A 21984-nucleotide genomic window follows, 5' to 3' on the forward strand; every position below is an offset into this window, starting at 1 on the left:
GTCCCTTGGTCCCCCATCATGGGGCAGCGGGTGACAGTGAGAGCGAGGATATGGAAAGCCCCCATGCGCCGGGGACGCCCACCTTTTTACGACCTCCTGCTGGACGCAGAGCCCCTGGGGGTTTAGAGAACGACCAGAGGAACGTCGTCCAGCGAAGCAGTGTAGAGTCTAGCCTGCCGTCTCCCCTCAGCCCCTCCAGACCGAAAAGTCCATGGGGCCGTTTTGACCCGTATGACTCCTGTGAGGTAATGCTGGGGTCCGAACGCAGGGCCTGACTCGGAGAAGCACAGGAGGCTCACCCTCTTTAACACATTTAAGCCAGACACAAGACCTGATCGCTGTAGCGTGACGCAAACTCAGATTTACACTTTCACTGACGCGTTGTACCACAACATCGTGCCTTTAACATCAGAGCACTCCAAATGACTGGTGATATCTTACGTCATAGAACACCTACAGTCTTTCTACACTCATGGTCCATTTAATCAGTTCCACTGACCACACAGGAGCACTTTGTAGTTTTACAGTTACAGACAGTTGTAGTCCATCTGTGTTTCTGCATATTTTCTTATCCCCTTTCCCCTTGTTTTTCAACGGACCCCCACAGGGACAGGCTCCAGAGTCTGAGATTAGCCTCAGCTCAGTCAGAAGCAGTGTGGATGGCTAACGTTTCCCAGCTAGTTGTTGCAACATGTGTCACTTCTTGTTGTTGTGATTTCTGATGGAGGTCTGTGATAACAGGACTTGGGTTTTTATATTGTCGACTGTGTGTTTAGTTTTTCAAAATTAGGCCTAGAATGAGCCCAAACACAGGGCTCTGACGACAGGATGAGAAGTAAAATGGATCCATCTGCATCCGAGAACCCGTTAACTGTATTTAATGTATGCCTTCAGTTCGGGGACAGAGCAGTTTGGGTTTGGATCTTTGAAGCTGGCTCTCAAAGGCTGTAGGGTCCATATGTGTAAAGCGCTGGTGGTCCACTGCATGCTTGTAATTTGGTCTAAATTAAAGGTGGCTGCCTCTTTGTGTTTCACAAACCTCTTTTCATCAAGCCGAGTCTGTCACCATCGGTTTACCAACCGTAGAGAAACAAACTCTGGAAATGTGTCTTGGCTCTGACAGGGTTTGTTTAAGTGTACGGCTCACTGAACAGACACGGGATCTTGTGTTTTGAATGTTGCTGAGCTTTAAATAATAACTGTTGTGTAATTTAAGAAATTCCTCTTTCTTCTCTGACTTTATGGAATTCAGACTGAGCTCCGAGCTGTGAGGAGCTGACTGGACCTTTAAAAAGGCTTGATATAAAGGTCATTTATTGTGTGTACTTCTCTCTCTCTCTCTCTCTCTCTCTCTCTCTCTCTCTCTCTCTCTCTCTGTAGGATCAGGATAAAGAGTATGTGGGGTTCGCCACTTTGCCAAATCAAGTGCACCGCAAATCTGTGAAAAAGGGCTTTGACTTCACGCTAATGGTAGCAGGTAAGACTTTGGCTCTGTCCCAATACACTAAAGCCTAAGCCCTTCTGTGAAGTACACACTTTGTCATGTTGTCTATGGGTGAATTATAGGGCAATAAGCGTTCAAAGCATCAAAGCTTGAAAACACAGCATGGACACATTTTCCACATGCGACGGATTGCGAAGGATTTTAATCTGTAATCAGATTAAATTTTCTTTGTTAAATTTAACAAAGAAAAAGACAAAACAGTAAAGTTTATATCCTAAACTTTCACTGCTAGCTTTTCTAATTGTATATTGTGTGAAATATCACTGGCCTGCAGAGGATTGTGGGTAACAGCCTTCTGGAAAGTGTGGTCTGAAGGGCGCTTGTGGGAAGTGTATGCTTAGTGCTTAGGGGATATTCGTGAGACCACCTGCTGGCCTTGAATGTGTCTTAGCTGTAACTCTACACCTCCATACGCTTTCATCCAGTAAACATAGATCTATTAATATGTGATTAGTCTCCCCCTCTATCTCCACCCATCCCACTGCCACTCACCTGCAGCTGGAAAGCCCCACCCCCTAATGATGTATGAAATCCTGCCTGACTTGTTACTAGAATAACAATACTTTTTTTTTACTCTCTCTCTCTCTCTCTCTCTCTCTCTCTCTCTCTCACACACACACACACACACACACACAGGTGAGTCTGGCTTGGGAAAGTCCACTCTGGTCAACAGTCTCTTCCTCACAGATCTCTACAAAGACAGAAAACTGCTCAATGCTGAAGGTAAATTTAAACCCTTTGGACGTGTGTTATTCCCTTATCTGTAAAGTTACAATTTTGGAGACAAAATAAATTGTATTTCCTGAGCACGAAAAGATTCTGTGTTCAATTCTGTGTCATCTGTCTTGATTTTTCTCCACAGAGAGGATCACTCAGACAGTGGAGATCACCAAACACACAGTGGACATCGAAGAGAAAGGTGTCAAACTGAAACTCACTATAGTGGACACACCAGGGTTTGGAGACGCGGTCAACAACACGGAGTGGTACGCTGAGCACGTTCCTGTTCAACAAAACAGATTTAGAAGTCACATATGAAAGATATTTATTCTGAGCATAAATGAGGTCAGGTGCTGGTGCTGATGATTAGTTCTGGATCAAAGCACTGCTTCATATTGTCCTAAAGAACTGGATGGAGCTCCATCACTCACGAGTACGCAGTTACACTGCTCCACAGACAGTGCTGGGGCCATATCACAGAGAGGATTACATTGTATTGTCCAGTGAATTTCTAAATAAATTACACAGTTGAATATAGTACATATAAATATTAAATATTATACAGATAAATATTATAAATATAATAGTAAATATTATATAGAAGGGCTGGTTACTGAGGGTCATACATTTACAACACACAAAGCCAACTCCACTTTATGATTTCAACACTCAGGTGAAGGTTCTACAACTCACACAATCTCAGAAAAATCTGTCAGCTTTGAACATATTCAGTACTTTGTTAGTGAGCATAATTCTACCATATTCAATATTAATTGTCAATTATAAAATGGTGATGATTTTATACGTTCCATTTCATCTCCAGGACTTATATTCATTCACCACACTCCTCACAGACAGTCACCCAGAGCGGGAACCCAAAACTTCCAGGTCCCTGGAGCTGTGTGACTGTGACACCTACCTGCTGCGCAACCATAAAAGCCATAGGGCTTTTATTATATTTTTATATTTTACACAGTTCTATGATAAAAGATTACAAATATTCCCTTTCTTTCTGCAGAAGAGAATGTAATATACATTTAGGGAACAAAACTCGACATTAACTCCACAGCTCTACCTTTAAAAGTACATTTATACTGTTTGAAACATTAGTGACAATAATGTACCTAATGTAATAGACCTTTTTTTATATGACAGTGTCGGTCACATAGTCTGAATGTACACAACACTGCAGTATAAACGCCCAGTTACTTTCAATTTATGTCAGAAATTGTAATCATGAAAAAAAAGCAAGAAATTAGCAGCTAATTGTAGCATCTAGGGTTTGACTGAAGGAATTGTGGGAAATGTAGTTCTCTATCTGAGGTGTGTTGTGTTTATTCCCTCAGCTGGAAGTCGGTGGCGGACTACATTGACCAGCAGTTTGAGCAGTATTTCAGAGACGAGAGTGGCCTGAACCGTAAGAACATTCAGGACAACCGCGTACACTGCTGTCTGTACTTCATCTCCCCCTTTGGTCATGGGTGAGCGAAAACACACACACACACTGCGTTTATCTCCTAATAAGAGAAATAACCGTTGGCGTGTCCTCACCGTTCCCCAGAAGCGGAAGGATGAAAATATATAACGGGATAAATCACACCATACGCGTATATGCTATTTAAAATTCTAAATAAAAATAAAAAATAATAATAAAACACCACCAACATAACCTCTGTCCATGATACGTGAGATAGCAAAACAGAATTTAAATGCGAATTTTAAGGAGCGCTAAAGCAGTTAGGAGTGAGATAATCATTGCTGTTTCTCCAGAAGAGCAAACGGGAGCAAGATTCACTACAGTGAGAGAGCAGTGCTGCTGCTGGTTAAGAAAAATAAAAGCAGCACTTAACCATTTTGAGGGTAAAACAGTGAAATGAAACTGATTTTGCACGTAGGTGTTTATTTTGCTGAAAACTGTAAGGTTTCCGGTTACCATGACACTATAACTTGCACCCATATAAAAGTAAAAAAAAAAAATGGGGGGCTTTTTAAAAATGTTAATTAAGGACCCCCTGGGATCCCTATATTCCACACCAAATAAGTTCAACACAAGACCCAGAGTCCCGTGTAGATCTCAATCAACTCCTTCAGCTGTTGTTCCCGCTCGCCCTCTGCTGGACGTTTTGAGTCAGTACACCAGTCTGAGGGTTCACCTTCCTCTGCAGTTTTCCCCCAAACCAGAAAATGACTCAGCGATTAGGATCTATTTCAAAAACATCCATTCAGCTCTGTACTCAGTGTCTGCTTTAGTACAACTACCTGCTCCATGCTTCCTCTCACTGACCGCTACATTACAAACACTTAGAAGTCCATTTAGGTGTTCAATTACAGACTGTAATCCTGGTCTAAAACATCAGAGAGCTTTAATCTAAGATGAAACTGGAACAGAACAAAACATCTTTGGACCAGACACTTACATTTCTTTCCCAGGTATCAGCACTGATTTTGACTTCATGTTGCATTCATGTTTATGTGATTTCTTCTTAGGACTTGGCTTGATTCTTGTAACCAATGGTGTTTTAGTCAAATATTGTTTGGTCTGTTTTGGTGAGGATGTAATTGTAAAACTACACACTGCTCCTCTATAATCAGTGAAGATCATTGTTATTGCAGATCAGTGTATATTAAATAGGTGTGCATTTAATGGCATGGGTCTTTTGTGCTCAGTCTCAGACCTTTAGATGTTGAGTTCATGAAAGCCCTGCATGAGAAGGTCAATATCGTTCCTGTTTTGGCCAAAGCAGACACGCTCACTCCCAGTGAGGTCAAGAAAAAGAAAATCAAGGCAAGTCATCAAACTGGAACACTATAAATATATAAATACATCTCTGATCTCAGAGTTCCATGTTAACGATTTTATTCTCCTGTGTCCTGCAGATTCGAGAGGAGATCGAACAGTACGGCATCAAAATCTACCAGTTTCCAGACTGCGATTCAGACGAGGACGAGGACTTCAAACAGCAAGACCATGAGTTAAAGGTGCAGTCTCATGAATTAAAGGTGAAGTCTAATGAATTAAAGGTGCAGTCTAATGAATTAAGGGTGCAGTCTAATGAATTAAGGGTGCAGTCTAATGAATTAAGGGTGCAGTCTGATGAATTAAGGGTGCAGTCTGATGAATTAAGGGTGCAGTCTAATGAATTAAGGGTGCAGTCTGATGAATTAAGGGTGCAGTCTAATGAATTAAGGGTGCAGTCTGATGAATTAAGGGTGCAGTCTGATGAATTAAGGGTGCAGTCTGATGAATTAAGGGTGCAGTCTGATGAATTAAGGGTGCAGTCTAATGAATTAAGGGTGCAGTCTAATGAATTAAGGGTGCAGTCTGATGAATTAAGGGTGCAGTCTGATGAATTAAGGGTGCAGTCTAATGAATTAAGGGTGCAGTCTGATGAATTAAGGGTGCAGTCTAATGAATTAAGGGTGCAGTCTGATGAATTAAGGGTGCAGTCTGATGAATTAAGGGTGCAGTCTGATGAATTAAGGGTGCAGTCTGATGAATTAAGGGTGCAGTCTAATGAATTAAGGGTGCAGTCTAATGAATTAAGGGTGCAGTCTGATGAATTAAGGGTGCAGTCTGATGAATTAAGGGTGCAGTCTGATGAATTAAGGGTGCAGTCTGATGAGTTAAAGGTGCAGTCTGATGAGTTAAAGGTGCAGTCTGATGAGTTAAAGGTGCAGTCTAATGAATTAAAGGTGCAGTCTGATGAGTTAAAGGTGAAGTCTAATGAATGAAGGGTGCAGTCTAATGAATTAAAGGTGCAGTCTGATGAATTAAGGGTGCAGTCTGATGAGTTAAAGGTGCAGTCTGATGAGTTAAAGGTGCAGTCTGATGAGTTAAAGGTGCAGTCTAATGAATTAAAGGTGCTGTCTGATGAGTTAAAGGTGAAGTCTAATGAATGAAGGGTGCAGTCTAATGAATTAAAGGTGCAGTCTGATGAGTTAAAGGTGCAGTCTGATGAGTTAAAGGTGCAGTCTAATGAATTAAAGGTGCAGTCTAATGAATTAAAGGTGCAGTCTGATGAATTAAAGGTGCAGTCTAATGAATTAAAGGTGCAGTCTAATGAATTAAAGGTGCAGTCTGATGAATTAAGGGTGCAGTCTAATGAATTAAGGGTGCAGTCTAATGAATTAAGGGTGCAGTCTGATGAATTAAAGGTGCAGTCTGATGAATTAAGGGTGCAGTCTAATGAATTAAGGGTGCAGTCTAATGAATTAAAGGTGCAGTCTGATGAATTAAGGGTGCAGTCTAATGAATTAAGGGTGCAGTCTAATGAATTAAGGGTGCAGTCTGATGAATTAAGGATGCAGTCTAATGAATTAAGGGTGCAGTTTGATGAATTAAGGGTGCAGTCTGATGAATTAAGGGTGCAGTCTAATGAATTAAGGGTGCAGTCTAATGAATTAAGGGTGCAGTCTAATGAATTAAGGGTGCAGTCTAATGAATTAAAGGTGCAGTCTAATGAATTAAGGGTGCAGTCTAATGAATTAAGGGTGCAGTCTAATGAATTAAAGGTGCAGTGTGATGAATTAAGGGTGCAGTCTAATGAATTAAGGGTGCAGTCTGATGAATTAAGGGTGCAGTCTAATGAATTAAGGGTGCAGTCTGATGAATTAAGGGTGCAGTCTGATGAGTTAAAGGTGCAGTCTGATGAGTTAAAGGTGCAGTCTGATGAGTTAAAGGTGCAGTCTGATGAGTTAAAGGTGCAGTCTAATGAATTAAAGGTGCAGTCTGATGAGTTAAAGGTGAAGTCTAATGAATGAAGGGTGCAGTCTAATGAATTAAAGGTGCAGTCTGATGAATTAAGGGTGCAGTCTGATGAGTTAAAGGTGCAGTCTGATGAGTTAAAGGTGCAGTCTGATGAGTTAAAGGTGCAGTCTAATGAATTAAAGGTGCAGTCTGATGAGTTAAAGGTGAAGTCTAATGAATGAAGGGTGCAGTCTAATGAATTAAAGGTGCAGTCTGATGAGTTAAAGGTGCAGTCTGATGAGTTAAAGGTGCAGTCTAATGAATTAAAGGTGCAGTCTAATGAATTAAAGGTGCAGTCTGATGAATTAAAGGTGCAGTCTAATGAATTAAAGGTGCAGTCTGTCATTAAGTATGTAATTAATGTAACTAAAAGTGTAATTGTCTAGGTGTCAGCTAATTTTGTGTGTGTCTTAAGGGTCACTGACAATATCTCATTCAATATTTCCCAGTAAAACTGCTCAGCTTCATATGCCCTCATTCAGTACGTGCAAATCTTTGAAAGCACCACCCGAGTTGATGAGATTGGTTCCTTAGTTGTGTGAGGTATGAAACTGTCTGAATCTGTACTACCTCACAAGGCACCTTTGAGTGGATAAGGATTATTGATGTAAATCCTTTGATAGCACTAATGCTGCAGACGAATAAATGGAGTGAGGACATGGAGTGGAGGATGAGAGAGACACACAGAGAGGGAGAGTATCTGCAATGCAGCAGCTTCCATGCAGTGCCTTAGTTTGTCTTCAGATTATTTGTAACTTCTCTCTCTCTCTCTCTCTCTCTCTCTCTGTCTCTCTCTCTCTTTCTGTTCCCCTCCTTCCCCTCTCTGTCTTTCCTGTTCTCTCTCTCTCTCTCTCTCTCTCTCTCTCTCTCTCTCTCTCTCTAGGAGAGTATCCCGTTTGCTGTGATTGGCAGTAACACGGTGGTGGAGGCGAAGGGTAAACGAGTGCGTGGACGACTCTATCCTTGGGGCATTGTAGAAGGTGTGTTAAGGCTTTGCCTGTTTATAATGGCGCTGTGTCTTTAAGATTGTTCTCTATGATCTTCTGAGTAATGAGGTGTTACTCTAATGATACAGAACAAGTTCCAAATTCTAGATTTGCTTTATTGACATGACAACAATACATTTTACATTGTTAAAGCATTAAAGCATTAAACACTGTAAGAACAAACAAACAAAAAAACACTTAATAAGGAACCGTTTGTCTAGAATGATTTTGAAATTAAATTATACCTGTCCAATTTCTTACACACAAATTTAGCAAATTGTGTGTGTGTGTGTGTGTGTGTGTGTGTTTCAGTGGAGAACTCTGCTCACTGCGACTTTGTGAAGTTGAGGAACATGCTGGTACGAACACACATGCAGGACCTGAAAGACGTCACCAGAGAAACACACTACGAGAACTACAGAGCACAGTGCATCCAGAGCATGACCCGCATGGTGGTGAAGGAGCGCAACCGCAAGTATGGCACGCACGCACACACACACACACACACACACACACATATTGAAGTGACCATCATTGGTTAGGCGCAGGTAACTGTGAGTGACCCTGAAGAAAGATCACTTTTAAAAGCAGTGCATTATTTTACAGCTGTGTGTTGTTCAAATGTAATGTCACCAGAAGTTGTTTATTATTTTCAGTGTGTGTGTCGCTACACAACATGCTTAAACTAATAAAACACAAGGTGAATTGATTAAAATACATATATTTAAAGGCATACATTCTGTTGTTTGCACTAAAGAGTGTTTAATGAAACACGTTGTGAAGGATTTGGAGACATCTAGTGGCCGTTGTGTGCATAGGTTTTCAAATCGTTTTTTTTATTTTCAGTGAACCTTGAATTTGTATTTTAAGGTTTTTCTGTACCATCCCATACTTTAGGAATGAGTTTAAGGGACTTTTTAGTCCCTGAACTAATGACTTAATATCAGTAGATCTGTTGTGGCTGAATGCAATGAAACCCCACAGCAATGTTCCGACACTAGTATGGTATGTTTATACCTGCAATTTTTGGGCTCTCAGCGATTAAGCTGTAAAACGTCTAACACTTCCTGTTGTTTGTCTTCTTTTTAACCCCCTGCAGTAAACTAACCAGAGAGAGCGGCACAGATTTCCCAATTCCGATGGTGCCGGGGGTAACGGACACAGAGACGGAAAAACTGATTCGGGAGAAAGACGAGGAGGTACAGAACCCGCCCTCTCCGACCAATCACAATCAACCTCACCATCCGGAAACCCAACCGCATCCAGAGCCTCACACAGAGCCAGAACCACACGCGTCCGCACACACTCACACACACTCGCAGGGTTCATGACCAACATCTCTTCCAGTGTCAGGGGAATTCCACCAAAAATCTGCAAAATCAGCAAAGTCCACTAACACTCACAGGAAGTTTTTTACAGGAAGTCTTAATTCAGAGCCTGGCACCTGACCTGTTTGTCCCATTTTTTTCTGCAGTTTTACAATCAGCAACACACATGTAGAGCCACTGGCTGTAAATAAAGAAATTCACTGTAATTGTATTGACATAAAATCCATATATTTTCCATCAGAGCGTTCTCAAAGACTGTGCACATTTCTGCAGTTAAATTGAGTCAGAAATTTAAAACAGTGGTGGAATTCCCCTGGTGTTTCTAGTTCACCACTAGATCTGTGTAAGATCAGTTCACAAGTGATTTTTTTAATGGGTATCCAGTGATTTCCAGTAAAAGAACAGAACCTGTGTCGCCTCAAAACTCAGTTTTCTAACTAACAGTAATCAGTAAGTGACTGAAGCTGGAGCTTTCTTTTAACTCTCACACTGCTGAAGTAGTTCTCGACACTACAAGAGTGTGAGAGTCAGTCTTATGTTGTGTACGTTTCTGTAGTTGCTGATTGACTTGTTTCCAGTGTTTTCTTGTAGTTTGTGAAGCCTGCACACATCTGCAGTGATGCACTTTAAATCACCGTTACACATTGCTCATAAACTCTAAAGACGAATCGCCCTGAACCCCACCCCACGGCACAAGCTCTAAAGCTGAATGCTGCTAATGATTTCTAACATCCCTTTGTTTTTTTGGTAAAACCTCAGTAAAATTCGGAGGAGGGTTTAATGCCTGTGAAATGCACTTCTGGAGCTGGTAGCTGCGCAGTGAGCTGTTTAATATTAGTTTAGGGCTGATTTATTTTCTAGAGCATGTCTAACGTATTTTAATCTTATGCATTTTTCTAGATAAGAACATATTCAGCAAATGCTTCACTGAGAGATGATGGGGCTCAGTGTGGCTTTATTTAGAGCTATTTACTGTATTTTTGAGGAATATGTAGAACACAAAATGAGCTCAGGATCAACAGGATTATTCATCACTGTCTGTGTTTTGAGGAACCTGCCTTTGCCTGCCTCCGAATGAATAATGTTCCATTTTAATTTGTGATATTCCACTGTATAAACCTGTAAAGGACGGACGGAGTTGGCGTCTGTGTCTCACCTCAGCCCCAGCTCTAAACCAGTAGTTTACTTCCCAAGGTTTTCCTTTCTCCTGTAAATGTACTGTTGTGAAGATCACTTTTTAACAGAGAGAATATTTAAATAAGAGCATTCTGTTAGTTATTAGTTCTTCAGCTGGAGAAGTAATGTGCAGCTAGGTTTAATATGAAGATATATACGGCCAAACATGAGGTTCATAAATGAGTTACAATGCTGCCAACATATTTAATATTTATTTATTTATTTATTTATTTGAGATGGTTTATATTCTGTTATTATTTGTCATGATTAAAATCTTCCAAACATACCTCTGTCAGCATGATTTATACGCAGAAGTTGTTTGTGTGCACAAGCAGGACCCTATAATCCTGTTCAGTGTTCATAAAGTGAAAGTGAAGAGCCCCACATTCAAGAAAAACTGATCAAAACCAACATTTGGAACTCCTTCCCTATGAGGTTTATGAGGTTTTGTGACCTGCACATGGGTGATTTTTATTACTGTGGCAAGAAACTATTTAAAACAATAACAGAGCGCCACAAAAGTGCAGTTTGTATGAATTCAAATATAATGTAAATGAAATACTAGAAGAGAACATGAACCCTGTGCTGCTTATTGTACGTAGGGTGTATGAAGTAACGTAGAAGCACAAAGTGCCAGTTCAATGCTGGCATGCCATGGGTTAATGACAGAAACAGTCATGCAGAAGTGAAAACGCTCAGTCTGGCCAGTGACCTGCTCTCAGAGTTTGCCCCGCAGTCACGTGACCGGCTGCGTCAGCCTCTTCGATCCATCTTTGATGGTCCAGGTCACTAACGTCACTGACGCCCCGCTCTCTTGTTCCTCTCTGTTTCACAGCTGCGGCGGATGCAGGAGATGCTGCAGAAGATCCAGGAGCAGATGCACACCCAGAAAGAAGCGTATTAACCCCTTCTCCTTCTGCTAGTCCTGAGACTTTGCCTGAAGCAGCCTCCCAACTGTTTTCTTTTCCTTGTAATGAAGAATGCTGCAGCTCCTGGATGCCTGGGGTGTCTCATTACGTGCCATCGCTCCACACAGCACTGCACTCACTGGTGGAGACTCAGCCGCTAAAGCCATTCAGAGAGGTTCGATGTGAAATGGTTTTGTATTCTCTCTCAGAAAGGCTCCTAACCTGTCACCCCCCCCCTGCTTTGAATCCTTTGAAGTCTTCTTATTTAGTTTTGAAACCTGACAGATATTCCCCTCACCTCCTGGTAAAGTAACTAATTTAACTCCTACAGTGCTGTGCAAACGTTTTTCAGTATTCGAGATATGCTTTTAGAGCATCACAATAGACTTTCCCTAGCCAAACATGTGCCACTCCAGAAGCAAGATGTGCAGTCCAGCATTTCTGAACCTGATGCTGATTGCTGCAGCTGTACTCTGTTTCCAGAGACAGGGATTTTCCTGTGTTTCCCTTTAGTCAACAGAAAAACAGAAGCTGAATTGGACGGAGAGCTGTTGGCACCTGCTTCAGCTTCTACCCGTTTTTACTTTTGCAAAGACAGAAATGACTGTCCCTGGTAATCAAACGTATTCTAAATACACCTCCATTTACGGTCTGTTTGATTCTAATCAAAATTAGAAAGATGCTTGTTCCATTACTGAACATTAACAAGCCACAAAAGGTGATTTGTTTATTTATTTAATCAGTTTTTTTTTGTCTTCGCCCACAGCTCGGCAAATGGACTGTGGCCAAGTAGCACATAAACATTCCTGCGCACTAGCGTGCTGCTTTGTGTAGGTCTACGTTAGCACAGGCATCTGTTGTGAGTATATTTGGAATTAAACTCGTCTGAAGTTGTAGAGCCCCCCTGTTGTCTAATCAGATCACCAGTCCGGAGAAATGATATGATTCCTGTAGAGGATGTGGTCCTTTTCAATTAAAAATAACAAAACACACCACAACACGAGGGGTATACAAATGCTCCTTGCAGGACATTAAAACGGTTTGAAAACTGCTGGATTAATCCTTTTTCTAATTCACTAATTCATTCTGTTTCCACTCTGGTGTTGTCAGAGATAATGACCACATTGTGGTTACTCACTCCAACTCACTCCAGTGCTGTGGTGTTATTTTTATTAGGGACAGTAACCAGAGGGAAAAACGAAAAAGCCAGCCTCCCGTAACCTTCCGTGCTTGACCTTGTCTGCGTAGTGATAATAACAACACGTTCCCCAGAGTGTTTTAGAATGACTCAAGGTCATGTTGGGTTAAGTTAATTATTTAATTGTTTTCTACGACATCTTTTATTTGTACAATTTTGTTAAACGGATGCGTTTGTTGTACCGCATGTACATGCTTTAGTTTGTAGTGCTACAAACAAGAAACGGCTTATTTACATACGTCTTAAAAATGCTGTTTTATTTTCTTAAGAGTGAAATAATCCTGAGTACTGTAGAGCAATATTTTTGTTATCGAGGCTGAGAAATATTCTGAGTTCCTATGTGGAGATTAGTACGCAGGCCTTGGTTCATAACGTGTGACAAGACTGACTATACACACCCGACTTCCAGAGATCTGTGTGTAGAAGGAACATCCTGGAACCAATGTAAACACCCAGGAGACTAGCCACTGTCTGGCCTCTGACCTTAGGAACCTGGTGTGTGTTACAATAGAGTAATATCACAGTTAAAAGAACACTCCAGTGTTTTTCAACTTAATCTCCGACTGCAGCAAACGGTCACTTACCACAGACAGAACTTTTTTTTGAACAGAACAGAACAATGTCTCGCGACTGTCGTAACAAAACCTCAAATCTGTTTTCTTTATTGTTTATTGTTTAGCGTGTTGTGTTCAGTTAGTCGTGATATATGTAAATGAACTTTGATCTTACTGGCTGCCTTTATTCAAAAGGCAAAATACACACACACACACACACACACACACACATGGTTTGCTATATTTGCAGAACTGCTCTCTGTAACTGATCTATATCTTCACCAAACTGTTTCTGATCGAGAGACAAGAAATCTGGTTTCACAGGGTGCTTTAATTCAGTGGATTTGTGACGTTGGTCTGTTGTGATCCACCGTATGCTGCATTTAAGTTTGAGAAAAGCTGGAGTTCACTGTTAATGGAACATGTCCTTTCCTTAACTGTGCTTATTATGTTTTGTGGCAAAATGTCAGACACAAGACCAGTGCATTTCAGAGCTGCATAACATGACCACTTCTATGGCATTAAATCAGTGTCACTAGAACCTGAACCAGAAATCATGAATCTTGAAAAAAAAAAAAGCATGTGAAATTGGGTGTTATTTAATTTTTTTTTATTGAAAGTTTTGGATAAAAATCATCCTGTGAAAAAAAAAACACAGGTAAAAAATAATTCAGTTCTGGAAATTCAAGGTGTGAGATTAGATCCGCGTTTATTTGTGCTTCCCCAGTTCCCTGGATTTTTCCCTGAAGGTTTTTTATCTGTAAACACCTCCAGGGTGTATTCCCGCATTGCACCCAATGATTCCGGGTAGGCTCCGGAACCACCGCGACCCTGAACTGGATAAGGGTTACAGACAATGGATTAATGAATCAAATTGTGAAATTTCAATTAAAAAGATAAAATAACAGCAAATTTCACACACTTTTTTTCAAGAACCACGATTTCAGGTTCAGTTTCTAGTGACACTGATTTAACTCCATACACTCCACTCCAATCTGCTCCGCTGTCTGTATCAGTGAGATAGACTCAAATTCGAATTACAGCTCTAGAAATAATCTAAATGAAATTGTGCGTTTACATCTTGAAAGTAGTAAAACCTGCTAAAACAGAAACTCTAAAGCTACTGCCAACACCTTCTAGCCATCCACTGTGAGAAAAACACTTCTATGGGAATTTACATGGCTCCTATTTCTGCTTCCCTTGTCGTCCCTTTAAATCAAGCCCTTAATCTTGGTCAGTGTTTTGTTTTCACTTTTATTTTTGCCATTTTTAATAGGTTCTTACACGGGTTTTTGCATCCATTTATTTAACGTGAACTTGTAGCAGAGAAGGAATCTTTACTTTAGTTATAAACAGGACAGGGTCAGAAAAGACTCAAACTGTTTTTATTATAAATTTCATTGTTGTTTTTATTATTATTTCATGAATATTTTCCTTTGGGCCCCATGGTTTGTGTTCTAATGGAAGTTATTTTCGAATCCTCTGTCTTGTGTCCTAAAGGGAATGCCGAATTATTTTTTATATAAATATATGAAAATGTCTTTGTTTGGTTTTTCATGAACACATTAAATATATTGTGTAATGGTTGATTGTGAAATTGCAAATGACTAGAGCATATTCTTTAAAATAAATAAAATATATACACTGATTTCCTCACTCGATTTCCTCATTTAATGCCGTTTTAAAACAGCTTTTATCTGGTGGAGCATAAAGACACATTAAGTCCTGATTTAGTCGCGTTATTTTTAAAATCTCTTGCTGCAGCGTAGCGTTTGTGCTGGAGCGTGGTAATAGACTCTCCAAACGTTCGATCAAGCTAAAGAGCATCCAACAGAACAAAGTCCTCCACTGTGTAAACTGCAACAGCGATTCTTGGAAGTGTCCACATTTCAATTTTTCCTTTTGCTTTCAGGGTTCAGATCTTTTTTTGAAGCTGCAACCCATCTTTGTTGGAGATTGTCATGTGCAAAAGCTCAGTGAATTAAACGACGTCTTAAAATGCTATTTACAGTTGCGAGGATGTGATTTATTTATTTATTTAGAAATCCATCTTATAGTACATTGTATAACCAAATCAGCACATCCTCTGTTTATGTCCTGAATGTCATTTTGCAAAGTATCCGTGAACATTTTTTAGTTTTTTTTTGCTTTGTTGTCTTTCTTTGACCCATAAACATAGCTTCAATTGATATAACACGTATTTCTTACATTCTTTACGTTATGTAAATGTTATGTAATCCCGCAGAGCTCTGGGTGTGGGTGTTTGTTTGAGAAACGGAAGAGAAAGAAACCTTGTGGCTTCACAGTAGCTGGACATCATGAACTGCCAAGTTAAATATTAGCGTTGAAGGCCTTGAGGCATTTCATCAGTTCATTGTGAAGCTCTCGGTGAATGGAGCATCACGTTTATGTTACTGTCACTGTCCAAAATAAAAGAGGAAATGTAGCTCCAAAATTGTACCTCCACAGGTCAAGGTCAAAATATTATTTTCTAGTGAATGTCATTTTGAAGCCATTTTAATGGTGTGTTCAATTATGAAAGTGTTTGAAATTTGAAAAGAAGGAAAATATTCTCTTAATTCTAGCTTTAAATACTTACACACACACACACACACACACAGCTGAAGTAACAGACCTGTAGTGATGACCTTGTCCCCTGTGTATCTGTGTAGGTGGTGGGACAAGGTCTCTTGTTTTGCGCCACAATTTTCTCCTTATTCAGCCCACAAGTCACATGACATAAACTCGCAGCCAAAAGTCAGCACAAACACAACACACCAGCCTCAAAAATCCAAACTAAACAAATTTAACCCAGCAAAGTCATCTGTGAAGGTGACCCTTGCTCTAATTCTGCCGTCTGGGCATCACCCTGCCAATGGATCTTTATCACGTTTGTAATGATACGGCAATTAAAACAACAGTTAGACACAATCTGAAAAAATCTCTGTCCCTGGTTTGCGTCTCCTGTCACGGTGTCTATGATATGAGCCACTGACAAACACCCCCTTGTGGTGCAGGTTCTAATTGTGAATATGTGACTGAGTGAGTTAGAAGCCAGTTTAATGAGTTTAATCTTTGTATCTAAAATTGTTATTTGCATTGTATAATACACTATGAGGCAAAAGTGCAGCAATCATTCATTCATCAGTTTCACACACTCAGGCACTCGCACGTGGACAGTTCTACACTTTCACCCTGTCACTCTCACACACAGCCACTATTCCTAGGAATATGGGACAATTTGTTGAGGCTTTTGTTACATTTTCTGATAAATTGTATTTTTTTCACGAAAAGTAAATGAATATGGGGATTTTCCTGACGCCTGTGTGTTTGTATTGAGCTATTTATAATGAATGTATGTTTAATAATTTTGGACTGAAAAAACCTTTTGTTCAGAGCAAATACGCGTATTTTTTTTTACAGGCAGATGTTAACTGACTGAACTATGGAACTTCTACCTCAAACTGACCTTATCTTATCATCAGAGCTTATGTAAAGCAAAAACCAACAAAAATAGTTTCACAAAATATTCTCCAAGTTGAATTTCAATTTTTACAGTTAAAAAGAAAACGTCTGCTGTATAAGCTTTTTCTGAATGGCATTGCTGAGTATTTTCTGTAACGCCAGGCTAAAGTAGGTGTGGAACAATATTACCTCCAATAAAACAATGGAGCAATTGATTAAAAAAAACCTGATAATATTTTTCAAATCTATCTTTAGTGATGACTTCTGTGTTCCACTGAGATAACTTCAGACCAAAGGTTTAGCAATTTATCAGGGAGCCCTGTCACTGCATTCACTAGCGTTTAGCATGGAGCATGCAGACAATTTGATATCACACTACTTCATCACTGAGATCTCGGAGGTCATGTGTTTGCCTAAAGTTTAAAGGACAGTTTACAGCAGATTGTCAGAGTCTGGGCTTTATTTTGGAACTGAGTATGAGTAGCAATTAGCAATGTTAGCAACTGAGATTAGCAGCTAGGGCCCTGAGCTGAGGTCTAACCCAGAGGTTCTTAAACTACTGGCCAAACTTAGCTATTCCAAACTGGGACTCACATAAAGGCTATTGTTTTAGAAAGATTTATCTGAAATAGAATAAATATAGCATGTCAATCTATCTCTCACGCCCATGTTAGCATAACTTAGGATACTACACAGCATAGCCAACCTCCATCAGTAGAATTTTCTTATCAGTCTTTTTATCCTATAGATTGTACCCTATGTTGATTTATTTCTCATGGAAGTAGAAGTCATCAAAGCATTTTAAATGCCATTGTACACTGTCAGAAAATTTGTCACTGTGGTGGTGCCCTTAAGGGTACATATTTGTACCTTTAATTAGCGAGCATATTTGTAGACTTTAAACTTGTGTTGATTTCATACACTCCATTTAATCTCCAGGACTTATATTATGTTTTTTTATATATGACACAGTTCTATTATTAAAGATTACAAACATTGATCTCTCCTTCCGGAGAAGATAATTTAATGTACCTTTAAGAAACAAAGGTACATTTCCACGGTTTGTAACTTTTACTGACCAATATTGTACCACTACCACACCATTTTTTCTGAGAGTGTACTGTGTATGAATAGGTAAGTGACGGTCAGACTTTGATTTGATTAGATTTGATTGATAATTGATCATCTTTAACCTTTACTTTGTGTGCTCTGGAACGTAGGAGCCACAGGCTGGAGATTAGTGTTACAAGACTGCACACGTTCACCGCTATCAGAGGACTTGAATTGAACCCATTGATGTTTATTAATAGGGCAGTTGGTCAGTAGTCTGCAGCCCCATTCAGAGCGGAGGAATCATCACAGCTATTAACACTGTAACTGACTCTATACTGAGAAAGGAGCTCAACAGGGAACAAATGGTTTTCAGGAAGGTTGTAAGAACAGGAAAAAAGAGTGTGAGCAGGATCGTGAGAGAAGGGAAGTTGAAAGGGAAGTTGAAAATTGGGGGTCTTAGAAGTGGAGATTACGAATGTGCTGTCATTTGCAATTAAAAGCTCAGGGTCAGTCACAGCAGACAGAGAAGCTTGGGCTGGAATTAAAGACAAAGTGACTTCAGCTTCATTAAGAAGCAGTCATTGCTGACACAGTTTGGATGATATCTATGGAAAAGAAGAAGAAACACTTTTATTGGCAGTGAACACACAAACACACACTAGTGAGCAATTCTTCACAAACACTAGGGGCAGTGAACACCCACATATACAGCGCAAGATGTTGCCAACCACCTCTGCGCCTGAGGTGTGGTTTGAGGGTTATGTGCCTTGCTCAAGGGCGCTTCTGCCATGAATGAATTTTTCTCTTGCTGCAAGAGAACCGGCAACTATCCAGGCAACCTTATGGCCTCAAGCTCGCTTCTCTAACCTCAAGACCACAGCTGCACGAAGCTTTATTCAGACTGAGATTGCTCTGAAGCAGCTGTTCAGGGCCCAAGTTCACCACGCCCGATGACAAGAGTTGGCCTAAGTAATAAAATCCCCATGCATTGGGCTCTGGAAACCAGTTCTCTGAAGTGATATATATAAAGGCAATGTTCACAGTTTTAATTTATATTTAAAAATAAAACACTTTTTATAACAGTTTTTATTTGCCGCTCTCTAATGTTTGGGTAAAAAAAAACAAAAAAAAAACAGGTTTTTATACAACAAAGAGAACTCAAAATGTTGAAAAACAGAAAACAAGATGAGGATGTTGCTCTATTCCTGCTCCATATGTGGCTAATATTGACATATTTTTGGGGTTTCGCTTAACTTACGGTGGAAAATGGAAAAATCTCCACATTCAGGAAACAGCAAACTGCTAAAGAAACTAAGCAGCTCAAATTACAAATGAGTTTCTGGTGTAATTCAAACAGTGAATAAGAACTTACAGACAAGTTAAACTTCAGCCACGTTCAAACATTTGTTTTTTTCCCTTCTAATACACTGTTCCATTTTAAAAGACACAGAGATTCTGAATGTAAACAAACCAGAAAACAGCTTTTTCCCTCAATTGTAGATATTTCCTTTAACAATCTGAGATCACAAGACCTCACTGATGTTTATGACTAGATACAATCAACTTCACACATCTAGTTTAGTGTAAAGCCATTGCAGGAGTGTAGAAAAACAGGGGACAATAATTAGAGACCCCTTCTGAAAATGTCAAGGATTAAAGATCAGGAAGGTCTCTGAAGCTCTGGTTTTGACTGCATCCTCTTGATTTAACCTTTGCTGACCCCCTATTAGTTAATATTTGTCACATTATGTCCACAAGTCCTCTTAGATGTTGGATAAACCCATGTCATACATAAGATTTCGCAACTTTTTCAAAACTGAGTTTGGTAATTCAGCTTGTAGCTAATGTCCACCGTTGATCGTGTCTGTACTGCACTAAAGGAGAATGTCCACTCTGTCAATTTAAACATGTCCTGAGCTGATGTTTCTCTCGGTGTCTGATGGGTAATGATTAATCTGAGACCTCAGCTGACAGCTGTGCGCTCATGAAATGTTCAGTATTTTTCTAAAGACTTGATGCACATTATATGGATTAGCACTCATTGTACACCACTGTATATTACACTCTTTCAGCAAAAGATGCGGTGGCGTGGTGTGGAGAAGTGCAAATCACTTTCTGCAGGCCGTTCTTTTACACGTTTTAATGAACATTTTACTCTTTATTTTTAGTGCGTTTGTTTCCTATTTACTTTATAAATCATAGTTTATTTAACACCTCTGTTCCTGCTCTGTAAATTCGTACAGGACTTTAAACTAAATAAATATTCCCCTGCTGGTTGAAGCCAGACAGAAAGCTTAAACACTTTAAACATCTGTGTACTTTAATTTAACTCCACTGTTGAACAGCATTAAAAACATGTTTCTGTGAATTCTTTGATTTGCTCCTTCCTCGGGGTGGACATTGTCTCTTAAAATCTCTGAAAACATGAAGAGAACATGGAATCAATTTCAGCTCAAAGTCCAAGCCCGGTGGACAGCTGGACTGACCCTTTAATCCATTTGTCATTTTGCCATGGTGCATCTCTCCTGCAGCGATATGCTGACAGAGTATACCACGAAGATTACGCCACCCTTTTTATGGCACAGGTCCTGTACTTGATGCCCTTCTGGAACCTTATCAGAGAGAGAGAGAGAGAGTTAAAGAGAACAGTGGGGCTTTCAGAGAGCGAGAGAGACAGAGACAGAGATTCCACAGGCCACTGATTTGATTATTGATTGAAGTGCGATAGTCCTGTTTGTGTTCTTGATAAGTTTACAGAGTTCTCCCACTCACACTGACTACCAGCCTACACAGCAACGTCCAAATAAGGTTCTTCCACTCTGAAGAAGAGAATATATGCCTCGGAGGGTTAATATTTTTCAGATTTCAAGCCCCTCAAAGAGTGCAACACTTTCTATGTCTGATTCCCTGCATTTCATCACGCTGTGAACAGTGCAAATGTGTTTTACGATGGAACTACAGCACGTATCAATGTGACACTCAGATGCCCTGATTTCTGTTATAAACTTCTATAACTATTAGCATTTTTTTATGTAGAATACTGCACAAAAGTCTTAGACACACCCAAAGTATATACACTTGTATATAATTACAATAAACAGAAGAATGTAATAAAGTAAAAGGACTTCTTATTTTCTAAAAAGTGGTAGCCGTGTTGTGAGCGAGTGTGAAGGACAAAGTGTGTTTCCTGATGTTCTTCTTGATTGTATGGATTCGTTAAATCAACAGCACACTTGCTTTAACATTATGAAGTATTTACTAATTCAATGATAACCTCAAATAATACTGGACTGTCACAAGGAGAGATGTGGAAACACATTCACACACACAGTATCACACACGGTGGAATAATGTGTTTATTCTAATATCAGGGAGTTTGTTTGTTTGTCTTTGTCGACTGAATCAATTTACTGCTCAGATGAATAGCTTTTAAATCTTAAAAGCTCAAAAACCCAATCAGTGCTGTAGCTGCTGAATGATAAACCTCAAAATGTAAAAAGGCTGGGAGTTGAAAGGGTTAATTCTTCGTGATACAGCTGTGCTGGCCAGAGGTTATGGCTCCCTGTGGCAAGGTGAACAAAATAGCCATGAGCATTTCATTTTTTTCTGTCTTAGCCTCGGGGAGCCATATCCTCAGCTCTGTACAGCTGTACCATGAAGCTTTAACCCTTTAAAGTCCAGCCTCTTATACCCATGGTTATTCTTCAGTGAACACATGGAGAAAAAAAGTCTGGACTAAGACTAGATGTAGTCTTAAATTACACATGAAAGCCAAAAGGCTTCTTAGAGTCTTTGTCATTTCTGGAGGCTGTACGCTCTCAGATCTCATGGGTCCTAAGCAGCTACGTCAAGGGGAAATTCAGAATTTGCATTAAAACATATCCTAAGTGACTGAGAATGGTTTGATGCGAAAAGGTCTGTTCTGGAGACACATGCCAAGCAATTTTGCTCACATTTGGACTAGGGGCATAGGAAGTAGACATCAGCCTCTGGAACCTACAGCACAGAAAGATATTCAAGAAATGGTTACGTAGGCCTCAGACATATTCCAAAATAATTTTTGTAGAAGTTCAGAAATGTGCATTCAAAGCCAAGCACTGTAGAGAGCTACAGAAGATACAGGAATGTGGGGTTAAAATGTATAAGACAGATGTGTGAAGGGTTTGATTGTGCAACAAAGACAATGGTTGTGATAACTGGGCGAGCTGAGTGCACCCTCGGTCAAAAGACATGTGTTGTTGATTTCCTAAGCACAAAAAATGGAACACTTCTGCACAATTTAATGCACAGTGACTGTCCTTTGGCTGAAGAAAAATGGCCTACACAAAGTTAAATCACGTTTATC

General features: G+C 39.9%; 1 protein-coding gene across 4 annotated transcripts in view; it reads left to right on the plus strand.

Annotated features, from left to right (window-relative positions):
* septin4b (septin 4b) overlaps positions 1–12269 on the plus strand; it is a 41752-nt gene extending 29483 nt beyond the window's left edge. The window contains exons 2-11 of one of the 4 annotated variants that reach the window (XM_066651902.1): positions 1381–1477; positions 2141–2227; positions 2367–2490; positions 3571–3705; positions 4892–5009; positions 5102–5224; positions 7855–7951; positions 8270–8432; positions 9057–9156; positions 11297–12269. In XM_066651902.1, the coding sequence (XP_066507999.1) occupies positions 1381–1477; positions 2141–2227; positions 2367–2490; positions 3571–3705; positions 4892–5009; positions 5102–5224; positions 7855–7951; positions 8270–8432; positions 9057–9156; positions 11297–11365 (1113 nt within the window). In that variant the 3' untranslated portion in view covers positions 11366–12269. Of the gene's footprint in view, positions 1–1380; positions 1478–2140; positions 2228–2366; positions 2491–3570; positions 3706–4891; positions 5010–5101; positions 5225–7854; positions 7952–8269; positions 8433–9056; positions 10656–11296 lie in introns of those variants that run through there. The other 3 variants (XM_066651903.1, XM_066651901.1, XM_066651900.1) reach the window with 3 other exon arrangements.
* The last annotated feature ends 9715 nt before the right edge of the window (positions 12270–21984 follow it).

The sequence above is a fragment of the Hoplias malabaricus genome, chromosome X1, assembly GCF_029633855.1.
Source record: "Hoplias malabaricus isolate fHopMal1 chromosome X1, fHopMal1.hap1, whole genome shotgun sequence".
NCBI classification, from domain to species: Eukaryota; Metazoa; Chordata; class Actinopteri; order Characiformes; family Erythrinidae; genus Hoplias; species Hoplias malabaricus.